The sequence below is a fragment of the Dasypus novemcinctus genome, chromosome 18 (genome assembly GCF_030445035.2).
Source record: "Dasypus novemcinctus isolate mDasNov1 chromosome 18, mDasNov1.1.hap2, whole genome shotgun sequence".
Classification (NCBI taxonomy): domain Eukaryota; kingdom Metazoa; phylum Chordata; class Mammalia; order Cingulata; family Dasypodidae; genus Dasypus; species Dasypus novemcinctus.
The window spans coordinates 68,984,870-68,995,957 of NC_080690.1; the positions used below are offsets into that span (position 1 = coordinate 68,984,870).

The 11,088-nt window shown below is 51.3% G+C and overlaps 1 protein-coding gene across 4 annotated transcripts; it reads left to right on the forward strand.

The window, feature by feature from the left end:
- The first annotated feature begins 234 nt into the window (after window positions 1-234).
- On the forward strand, window positions 235-9,385 carry LOC101421050 (uncharacterized protein ZSWIM9-like). 4 transcript variants are annotated; one of them, XM_004455074.2, is made up of 3 exons: window positions 235-511; window positions 3,921-4,180; window positions 7,823-9,385. In XM_004455074.2, exons 2-3 carry the CDS (start codon window positions 3,933-3,935, stop codon window positions 9,189-9,191), a joined length of 1,617 nt encoding a protein of 538 aa, XP_004455131.1. In that variant the 5' UTR covers window positions 235-511; window positions 3,921-3,932; the 3' UTR covers window positions 9,192-9,385. The 4 variants fall into 4 exon arrangements, with proteins under 4 accessions (XP_004455131.1, XP_004455133.1, XP_004455134.1 ...); XM_004455076.2 differs by having other exon boundaries at window positions 235-407; XM_004455077.2 differs by having other exon boundaries at window positions 235-370.
- The last annotated feature ends 1,703 nt before the right edge of the window (window positions 9,386-11,088 follow it).

An 11,088-nucleotide genomic window follows, 5' to 3' on the forward strand; every position in this document is an offset into this window, starting at 1 on the left:
GACGAGCGAGCCAGTCCTAAAAGTCCCAGCTATAGTTACCTTGTACCTACACCATCCCACTCACCCTTGGTGAGGGTGAAGCAACCGTGTCCGGCTGTTGCAACCAGAAAACTACAACTCCCAGCAGGCCGAGCGCCTCCGGGCCTAATACCCTTTGCTAAGCGTGTGCGCCTGTGTAATAGAATGCGCTGCGCCCGGGGACTCTGAAGCTCCATCTGCGCATGTGCAGGCTGCGGGCGTTTGGGGAGCGGGGAGGAAGGGCGCGGGACAGTGGGGAGGGGCCGTGGCGCGCTGAGAATTTTGGGACTCCTTCGTCTCTTCCTGGCTTTCCTAGTCCGTGGGGTCTGGACCTCGGGGCTGCCATATCCAAGTGAGGGGGGCGAGGGGAACCCGCTCCCGTCTCCTTGGTAACGGGCCGGGCTCCGAGCGCGGGAGACGACTGTTGCGGGGAGGCGCGTGGGGAAGCCGGAGGTTGGCGTTGCCATAGTAACCCTGGAGCTGGGGCACGGGGGTGAGATGAAGGGGATTAGGGACATCGTGGGAGGAATTGGAGTAACAATTCGGGAACTGGGGTGTTAGTGGGGAAGGAGGGTGTGCTGGAGGAATTGGGTTGAAGTAGGGATTTGGGATGGTATTAGAGGAATTGAGGCGTTTGGAAGGATTAGGTCTGTTATGGTGAATTCTCATGCTATAAGGGGATTGAGGGAGGTCACTGAGAATTGGGATGTTTTGGGGGAAGTGGGAATGCCGTAGACAAAAGCGTGGCGTTAAGCTCATCGATCATTCAGAAATTATTTGTAGAACTGCGCCGTGCCAGACACTGTTAGGTCTTGGGAATACCATGGAGAGCAGGACAGACGTGACTATGGAGGGAATTAGGATATTATGAAGGAGTTGAGGTGATAGGGAAACAGGGGAGGTGGTGACCCCTACGGGAGCCTCTCGGGGGCGAATGAAAACTGGAGCTGTGGAGAGAAGCTAGAGGGTTTATAAGGGAATCAGGGTATTATATAAATTAATTCTGTTACTATTTATAGAAGGCCAACTAAATGCCAGCCTCTGGGAGTCACTAGGGATTCCTCAGTGAACAAAATTAGCATTATGAGTAGGGTTGCCAAATTCGGGGGCGGGGTGGGGTGAGACATGCAGGATGCCCAGTTAAATCTGAATTTCAGACAACACATAATAACTTTAAAATTTTCATTAGACAATGCATAATTTAAAAAAGTATTATGTATGTTATGCAGCAGCCCCAATTATGGGGAATTGGGGATGTTTGGAAAGAGTGCTTTATTTTGGGATCAAAGGGTGTTATGGAGTAATTGGGTTGTTGGAGGAGGAGCTCAAGGGAAGTAGGGGTGCTGAAGCCAGTCCTCATGCCAGCACGTCTGTGTGCGGGTGTGTGTGGGGGGAAGAGCGCTTGATTCTTTAAAGATGTGTTGTGGAAAAGTTCAGCCACACACTAGACTGGAACTGGTGATAACAGTGAAGCTCCCTGTACCCATCTCTGCTTTACTTGGGTGTCATGCTGAAACCTCACAACTCTGTGAAGAAACTGAGGCCCAGACAGGTTGAGTAACTTGATCAAAATCACATAAATTGGAAGTGGCCAAACCAGGATTTGGACCCAGGCAATCTGGCCCCCGAGTTCTAGGCTGGTCATTGCCATGTCACATTCCCTCTGGGAAGTGTAGGGTAGGGAGTAGAACATTATGGGAGCAACAGGGGCGCTGTAGGGTGTTAAAGGAAAGTTAGAGAATTGCGTTGGTTGAGCATTGTGTAGTTGTTTAGGGTTTTTATAAGGGCAGATGGAAGTTTGCAGGGAGCACTGGGAAAATTGGGGGAGAGAAGGGGAGTATAGGAAGAGTTTGCTGTTTGAGGTGTTGTGGGGAATTGTATAGCTGTGCTCTCTGATATAGCACTAGCTAGCCACGTATGAATACGCTAGTTTAAATTAATTACAGTTTTACACATTAAAAATGCAGTTCCTCAGGTGCACTAGTCACAGTTGAAGTACTCAGTAGCCCCATGTTGCTAGTAGCTACAGTATAGGATAGCACGGCTCTCGAACACTTCCATCATTACAGAAAGGTCTAGTAGCCAGTGCTCTTGCATAAGATGAATTGGGGTATTAGAACAGCCTGGAAGATTAGCTGGTTCCTGACTATCTGACTTATCTCTTGCTCTCCTTTTTCCTCTACCTCAACTACAGTGGCCTCCCCCTGTTTCCCAAAGACCCCAGGCTTGCTACATTTTCTCACCTCAGCTCTTCCTCAGTCTGAATGCCCATCCCAGCTCTTTCCACTCCTTAGGCTTAAATTTCACCTCCTCAGGATTTCCCTAATCCTAGTTAAAGTAGCCACCCCCCTTGCCACAGCCAAGGACTATCACATCCCCCCTCTATTCTTTCTTTTGGAAAACTCATCCATATCTAAAATTATTTTTTTATTATTTGCTCCTTTATTCCCTGCCTTCCCCACTGGGAGGGCTGTATCCTATATACCGAGGGACCCTCTGGCTCCCACAGCTGTTCCTGGCCCAGAGGATGCCCTCAGTGCATTCTGAGATGTGTTGTTTGGGATTCAGGAGCAGCATCGTTATGGGGGAGACTGGGTATTAGAGAAACAGAGTTGTAAGTGATTTGGGGGCACAGAGGAGAAATTTATACCAGGAATTTGGATAATGAAGGAATTGGAGCACCAGGCAGTAAGGTGTATGGTAGGAAATGAATGAGGAGGTGATGGAGGAAGACTTGGGATGCTGTACGGAATTAAGGGTCATTGTAGGATTATTTAACCTCCCAGTGGCTCGATTTCCTTATCTGTACAATGGAATGAAAAATAGTACCATTTTTGCAAACCTATTGTGCAGATTAAATCACCTCTATTGGTAATAGTACCTGGTACATTGTATTTACTGTATACAGATCAGCTGGTGCTGTTAAAATAAATGGTGATGATTATTTGTTATGTTATTATTGAACCAAGGTCATCTGAAGGAGTGGGTAGTGCCAAAAGAATAAGGGGATCGTGGTTCAGCTTAGATGAAAGAAACCATGCAACGCACCTCACCCTTAGTGGATGCTCGCTTAATTCCCCTTCTCAGTCTTTCCTTCCAGGCTTTGCTTAAAGCAGCAGCTCTTTGCAGGTTTATTTTCCTAACCCGCCCCATGCTAAGCCCAGAGCTGCCTCTAGGATTTGTTCACTAAATGTATTTGCACTTTTCACTTAGTCATCCTTTCACCAGCTACATTTATTGAGCGTGTAGGCAGCTTCAGAACAGAGTCTTTCTAGGTGTAGAAAGACCCCCGGGGAGTCGAGAATACTGAAGGCTGGGAGTCCAGGGAGGTGGCTGGGGCCCTGGCGCTGGTGCCGTGCTGGCGGGAGAGGGTGAGGCCTGAGCTGAGGCCCTGTGGATGGTGAGGAGGGGGGCGGGGAGAGATTCAGGCACCTGGTGGGAAGGGCTTGGTGAGTGGCTTCTTCACTCACTCTGGGAGCCAGGCCCTGTGACCTGCCCTGGAGGGTCTCTTAGTAGGATGGAGACCCATGCAGATATAGCATTTGGAGGGAAGGAGTAGTTATAGATGAGGAGGAGAAAGGAACTGGCTGCGAAGGCTGGGCCAAGGAGCTTTCCTAGGGGTAATGGGGAGCCATGGAGGGTGGTGAGCAAGTGGGAGGGGCAGGGCACATTTGGGGCTTCTGGGGATAGACCCATGAGGAGGCTAGTACAATAGTCCAGAGACAGAAGTTAACGACCAGGCCTAGGGCAGTGGCAGAGGGGTGGGCAGGAGAGAGGCTCCATAGCCAGCAGGGCCAGGGCTTGGTGCTCTTTGGCAGTGGGGAGCCTGCCCTGGGCTCCTGCAGCTCTGTGGGGAGGCCAGGAGGGCAGTGGGCAGCCCCTCTTCTCTTCCGCCTTTGCAGCCCGGCACAGCCATGGGGGAGCTGGGCCTGGGCCAGGAGTTCCACACGTGGCGCCAGTTCAGCGGCTTCTTCGACGACTGGTGTGAGCGGCACAAAGTCCTCTTCATCATCGCCAGCCTCAAGCCGCTGGTCTCTCTGCGCCAGGACCCGCCGTCCTACCTGCCCAACCTGACTGAGACCCTGCGCTTCCGCTTCGTCCGCCTCATCTGCAAGCACAGCGGCACCTACGTGGGCCAGAGCAAGGTGCAGCGCAACAAGCTGTGAGTCAGCGCCTGCCCGGGCCCCCTCCCCGCCCCTCTGCCCCCACTTCAGCCAGCTTATTAACTGCCTGTTGTGTATTGTTAAAACCCTGGTGCGAATCCAGGCTCTGCCACTTGATAGTGGGATAACTTTGGGTATGTTCCTGAACACTCTTCAGTGCCTCAGTTTCCTCCTCTGCAAAGTGAGGGAGAAAGACGATTACCTACCTCCTGGGGTTATTGGGAACAAGAAATAGGTTCACATTTGTAAGACACTTAGCACCATGCCTGGTCCAGAGTTTGCGCTTTGTATGTGTTTGCTATTTTTGCTATTAATGGTGTAAAGTTCAAATATTCTAAAGGGCACTTGCCTCAGTTTGCCAGGGCTGCTCTAACCAAGTACCATAGACTAGTTGGCTTGAATCATGGGAATTTATTATCTCCCGGCTTTGGAGGCTAGAAGTTTGAAATTGAGGTGTCAGCAGGGCCACGCTTTCTCTGAAGTCTGTAGCATTTGGGGTGGGGGGGCTTGCTGGTGCAGTAGGGCCTCAGCTTAACTAATCACATCTTCAAACGTGCTTTTTAAAAATGGGGTCATGATAGCTACAGGACTGGGGGTTAGGACTTGAACACATCTTTGGGGGAGACATGATTCAGTCCAGAACTTTCTTAGTTAGGCTTCAGGCTAAGGTGCTTGAACAGAGAGGTGAGAACAATACCACGGCTCAAAGTGGGCAAGCGATTCTGTTTCTCTCATGTGCCCGACCAGGCGGAGGAGGGCAGCTCCGCCCGATGAGGCCATTTGGCAGCCCAGGCTCCTTCTGTCTTGTTGCCCCTCTTCTCTCAGCACAGTGGTCCTCAGGCTTGAGAGTGCACCAGAATCTCCTGAAGGGTCCGTGGAAACTCGTTTCGCTGGGTCCTACTTGCAGTTTCTGGCTCCATAGGCCTGGGCTGGAGCCGGAGAATTTACACTTTTACAGGCTTCCTGGTGAGGCTGCTGCTGCTGACTGCCAAGAGCCGCTGGCCGTTGGAATCCCCTGGAATGTTTTTAGATAGAACTGAAGTGAAGGGCCTGTTCCTAGAGATTCCTGCTAATTTGTCAGGAGTGGGGCCAGGGCAGCGGTCATTTTATAAAGCACTTGCAGTGCGTTCGCTGTGCAGCCAGGGCTGAGGACCACTGGCCTCGGGTGTCATTCTCGTCTCCGTGGTCGAATCCGACTCACCACCACTTCACCCTGTTCCAGCCAAGGGATGGGGAGAGGAACTGGAGGGCAAGCCATTGCCTTTCCAGGAAGGCACCCAGCACTTCTGCTCGCGTGCCATGGGCCACAGCTGATCACACCTAGCTGCCACGGAGCTTGTGATTCGTGGTCTCCAGCGGAGTCTCCGTGGGCCCTGCTAACTTGGGAGGGTGTCTGTTACTGTTAATAAAAGGAAGAAGTAGTTTGGCCTTGTCTTAACGAATCACATCTTCAAAGACCCTATTTCCAAATAAGGTCACATTGGTGGGATCAGGGGTTAGGGCTTGAATTTATCTTTTTTGGTGGGCTATTTCTGAGAGCGAATCCATGCATGTGTGTTCTATTGCTCTTTAAATATTTCCTGATAAATCTTTCAAGGTTATAAAGAGCCTCCATCTCACCTCTGCCAGCTCCCCTCCCAGAGGTGGCCGAGGTCACCATTGTGCATGTGGCCCTGCAGATGCTCTGTGCGTGTTCATCTACATCTGTTAAAGTCTCTGTTTCTTTTCCTTTCCTTCACCGAGTGTTGGCACACATTTGTTTTTTTGTTTTTCATTGACTGTATCCTGGCCCGCTTTCCATGCTCATACATGTTGAACTGCCTGTTTCTTTTTTAGAACTGCAGAGAATGGTGTTGAAGGGATGCACCATGATTTAATTATAACCCGCCCCTTGTTGATGGGCATCAGGCCATTTTTGTCTTTTGCCATCATAAATAGCGCGGCGTTGACTCCTTGTTCACTCACCTGTACTTTATTGGGTGCCTGCCACATGCTGGGTACTCTTAGATGCTGGGGCCACCATGTAGAGGAGACAGAGTCCCTGCTCTCCTGGAGCTGAATTCTGGGGGGTGGGGACCAGCCTCTGTATTTGTTTCTGTGATGGCTGTAACAAATTCTCCCAAACTTGGTGACTTGAAACAACTCACGTTTATCCTCTTACACTTCTGGAGTTTTGAAGTTCAGAATAGGACTGAAGTCAGGGTGGTGGCTGGGCCAATTCCTTTCTGGAAGCTTTAGGGGAGAATCAATTTCCTTGCCTTTTCGAGCTTCTCAACCTGCATTCTTGCATTCCTGGATCCGTGATGCCTTCCTTCATCTTCCAAGCCAGCAGTGTGGCATCTTTCTCCAGTTGCTATGTGGCCTTCTTCCTCTGTCATCAAATTTCCTTTTGCCTCCCTCTTAGAAGGACCCCTGTCATTCCATGGGACCCACCCAGGTAATCAGGATAATCCCCCCCTTCCAGATCCTCAGTCACACATGCACAGTCCCCCTTACCGTGTAAGGTCACACTGATGGGCTCCAGGGACATCATTCACTGGCGAGGGAGGTTGAACATGGTTTTTCCATTGAGTCACGCACTGGTTATTGTAGTAGCCTCTTAAATGGCCCCTCTTCACCTCTCCCTCACCCCCTACAGTCCTCCTCCACAAAGAAGCTCAAGTGATTCTTTTTCTAACATCACTCAGGCCTTGTCTTGCCTTGACCCCTGCCCCGCCCCCCCCGCCACACACATACAGGCATGTTCCTGCCTCCGCACCTTTGCATGGGATGGTCTCTCTGCCTGGCACTTCCCTACTTTATTTTGCTCCTCAGCATTTACCATCTTCTCACATGCTCTGTGCTTTGCTTATTTATTTTCTTTCTTGTCTTGCATACACGCACACGTGTGATTTTGTTTGTTCACTGTCTGTCCCGTGTACCTGGTACACATTTTCCCCTCCCTTCCAGGATGCTGCCTTCTCCTGCTCCTCCTCTCACCTCATTGCTGCCCACTTGTTCTCGGCTCTTTCTGCTGCTCTGTTGTTTTTCCCTGACGGCCAGCCCCTGGCTCCCTGCCCTTCTCCGTGTGCTCTCACTCCCAGCCTTCTGCTTGGTGGTCCTTCTTGGTGCTCATGACTCTCCATGACAACTTTATGGCTGGATGACCTATGCAGTGGCCTTGGTCCCGTGCTTGGGTGGGGGCCCGCATTTTCACTCTCCACTGGACCTCACAAATTATGTCCCCGGCCCTGCCCAAATGCACATTTCCAGCCCAGACATTTCTGCTGGACTCCAGCAGACTCCAGACTCCATCTGCCTCCTCAGCAGCTCATTCATCACCCTCCTCCTTCACGTCTCCGCTCTCACATCACACTCTGACCACCTTACTTAAAACAGCATCCCTCACTGGCCACTCCTGCCCCCTCCCCGCTCCCTGCATTATAGCTAGCCTCCAGCTCTTACCACCTGTTTAACTGATTTATTTATTTGTGGTTTATCCGTCCTGCCACTAAAATTTATGGGACTTTGCTTTGTACATGGCAGAATCCCCAAGGCTTAGAACAGTTCCTGACACACAGTAGTGTGCAGCATATATTTGTGGAATGAATGACTGAAGTTGCTGACTGCCTAAACACGTGACCCTTCTCACCCCTTGCCAGGAGAGAAAAGATCGACTGCCCGGCCACGCTCACCCTCCGCCTGGGCCCCAGGAAGGACCGCCTGGTGGTGACCGAGGCCGCCCTGGAGCACAACCACCAGCTGGCCCCCCTGGAGTTCACCCGCTGCTTCCGGCGCCGGCAGCTGGAGGCCAGCGTGGGGCTGCCCATCCGCATCACCAACAGCGTGTCCAAGCGCTTCCTGGGCCCTGACCTGGTGTGGAACCTAGCAGACTTCAGCCGCGGCAAGGACAAGGGCATGTGCGAGCTCCTGGACCAGCTGGATGCCCTGTTCCGCTCTGACCCAGGGGCCAAGGTCAAGCTGGTCTTCCAGGAAGACGCAGCAGTCCTCAACTCCATCTTTCTGGCCACCTCCCACATGCGGGCGCTCGCCCACGCCTGCCCTCACCTGCTCTTCCTGGATCAGGCCGCCTGCCTGCCAGGTGACTTTGAGCTCTATTCTGTGCTGTGCCAGGATGCCAATGGGCGGGGGCGCGAGGTGGCCTACTGTCTGAGCCAGGCCGGCACACCTGACCTCCTGCTGTTCATTGTAGTCTCGCTGGTGCAGAGTGCACCGGAGATCAAGGCCCACGTGGAATGCCTGACTGTGGGGGCAGCCCTGACGGGCCTGGACGCTCTCCAGGAGCTTCTGCCCCAGGCCAAGGTACAGGTGTGCCGGGCGCAGGTCCTGGATGCCCTGGGAAGGCGGGCACGGGAAGTGGCGGGGCCAGGGCAGCGGCGGGTCATCAACCTGCTGCACAACCTGGCTCATGCCGCCTCACCCAAGGTCTACAGCCAGTACCTGCGCTCCCTGCAGGACACAGCCCCTCTTGAGTTTCTTCGCTACTTCTTGGAGGCCTGGCACCCCCACAGGGACGCCTGGGTGGCTTGTTGGGCCTATTGCCACAGCAGGGAGGAGGGCCAGGGCCTCTTCGTGGACCACTTGGGCACCCACCGCCAGAAGCTCCTGCCTGTCTTGGCCACGGAGCCCTCACTGGTGGGCCTCGTCCGCGGCCTGCTGGAGCTCGAGAGCCTGGCAGCCGAGCTGAGGACACTGCCTGCCGAGGAGGTGGCCCAGAAGTACCGGCAGGCCTGGCCTGCAGAGGCAGCGGCCTTGGTGGCGGAGGAGCTGGCCCTGGCACGGCATGGGGCAGTGGGTGCCATCCGGCCAACTGGGGATGGGGGGTTCATCCTGGAGGGGGGAAGTGGGGGGCAGGGGGCCACCTTTGCCGTAGGGCCTGACTTGGCCTCTTGCAGCTGCTCCATCTTCACCGCCAGCCACAGACCGTGCCGCCACCTCTTTGTGGCTCGCCACTGGACTGGGAAAGCCCTTTTCGATACCAGCCTGATGCCCCCGGGGGATGATGGGTAAGGCAGTCAGTGGTCCGCGGGCCTCACTTACTGGCTGCTCTTCACAAATGGGATGGCGGAAGATATTCTCTTTCACCTTCCCCCACCTCCAGATTGAGTCTGACCCACATAGTGCCCAAGGAAAGGAAGGCAGGAAGAGAAGTTATTTGTGACTATTTCCTTGTAAGAATAAAGGAGTTCGTGCGATATTTTAAACCCTGTGCCTTGGGCTAATTACATCTTCAAGGCAAGGGAAAATAATAGGCTGGAGGGAAGTGCAATGGGAGGTGGGGGGACAGAACAGGAAGAAAGGAGGCTGCATTGCAGAAGGCATGTGGTGTCACTGCTCCAGGACTGTGGTAGGTCACTTCCTGTCCACCTGGAAAATGAGGGGATTGGAATGAGCAAGTGTCTTTAAACTGCGAGCAGCCTAGAAGGTGTGTGGGTGGGGAGACTCCAGTACTGGTAAGAGTTCACTTAACTAAAAAAAAAAAAGTTCACTTAACAAAAGGGTTTTGAAATTAGAATTATCGGAAATGTCCTTGACAAGATATCTTCAAGTATCCAGTCAATCTGTAAGTTTCTTTGGGACAGAAGGAAAGAGAAGAAGCAGTAGATGAGAGGCTGGATCAGGTTGTAAAGAGAGGAAAGTGTTAGGGAATAAAGAGAGTATCTTGGGAATCTGAAGGTTGTAAGTGACAGAAACCCAAAGCAAACCTAGCTTGAGGAGGACCTACGAGTCAGGGTAGGCTAGATTAGGCTGCAGTAACAACACAAAGTCTTTTTCTCTGAAGGGCCAGACAGTAAATATTTTTGGCTTTGCAAGGCCATAGGGTCTCCATGGCAAATACTGAACTCTGCCTTTTCGGTGGGAAAGCAGCCATAGGCGAGAATGGGTGTGGCTGTATTCCCTGCAGATAAGCTGGGTCTGTAGCCAGTGGTAGGCTCTGCTGGGTGGTCTCAAGCTCTGCTGCGTGCATAGGACTGCTGGTAGAGCCTCAGGGTGAAGACGACAGCAAATTGAGTGGTCTCTCAAAGCTCACACCCACAAATAGACTTGTAGCTCCCTCTGGCATTCCAATTCCTAACCTTTTGCCACGTTTGCATTACTTGTCTCCGTATATATCATACATTTATGTGTGTGTGTGTGTGTGTGTGTGTGTATAATTTTTGGCTGAAATATTTGAAAGCAAGTTGTAGAATTCATGACTTCACCTTTGAGCCCTTCAGTGTGTTTCCCCTAAGAAAAAACTATATAATATTCACACTAAAGACAGAAATAATCCTTTCATGTCATCAAATATCAAGTCCAAATTCAAATTTCCCCAGTTACCCAACTTAATAGCCCTTTGAGCATTGCATTAGACTCTTAGGTCTCTTTAGTACTAATTTGGAATGGTCTCCCCACTATTTTTTTTTTAAATGGATTTGAATTTTGTGAAAAGTCCAGCTGGTGGTCTCCTAGAAGGTCCATATTCTGGATTTATCTCGATAGTGTTTGCATTAAGCAGTTATTTTGCAACAAACATGTATACATCACTTCCACTCATATGCCAGTATCTCTAGCAATGAAGGAGGCTGGAGCTGGGCAGCCATTACATAGGTAGTAGCACTAGAATATTTTAAGATTTGAAGACAATGAGCAATGAGCATTGTCTATAGCACCTTGTGAAAACATGGACTTTTATTCAACAAATTCATTCTATCACTATTGTGTACCTATCACGTACCTTTTATGTGTAGTGAGTATGTAGCCATGAACAAAATGCAAATCCCTGCCCTTGAGCTTGATTTTAGTGGAAAACTTATTTTTAAGCCCCTTTATTTTTTTAGCCTTTAATCTTAAAGCTTACTGGCAGGCACTGTACTGCACAGATCAATTCTTTTCAAGTTTTTGACTGCAACCCACTATAAGAATA

Excerpts from the sequence above, each read along its gene's own strand:
- LOC101421050 (XM_004455073.4), top strand. The coding sequence starts at position 1,526 with ATGCTGAAACCTCACAACTCTGTGAAGAAACTGAGGCCCAGACAG. Across the intron at positions 1,571-3,920 it reads AGAAACTGAGGCCCAGACAG|CCCGGCACAGCCATGGGGGA; the intron begins GTTGAGTAACTT and ends CCGCCTTTGCAG. Across the intron at positions 4,181-7,822 it reads AAGGTGCAGCGCAACAAGCT|GAGAGAAAAGATCGACTGCC; the intron begins GTGAGTCAGCGC and ends ACCCCTTGCCAG.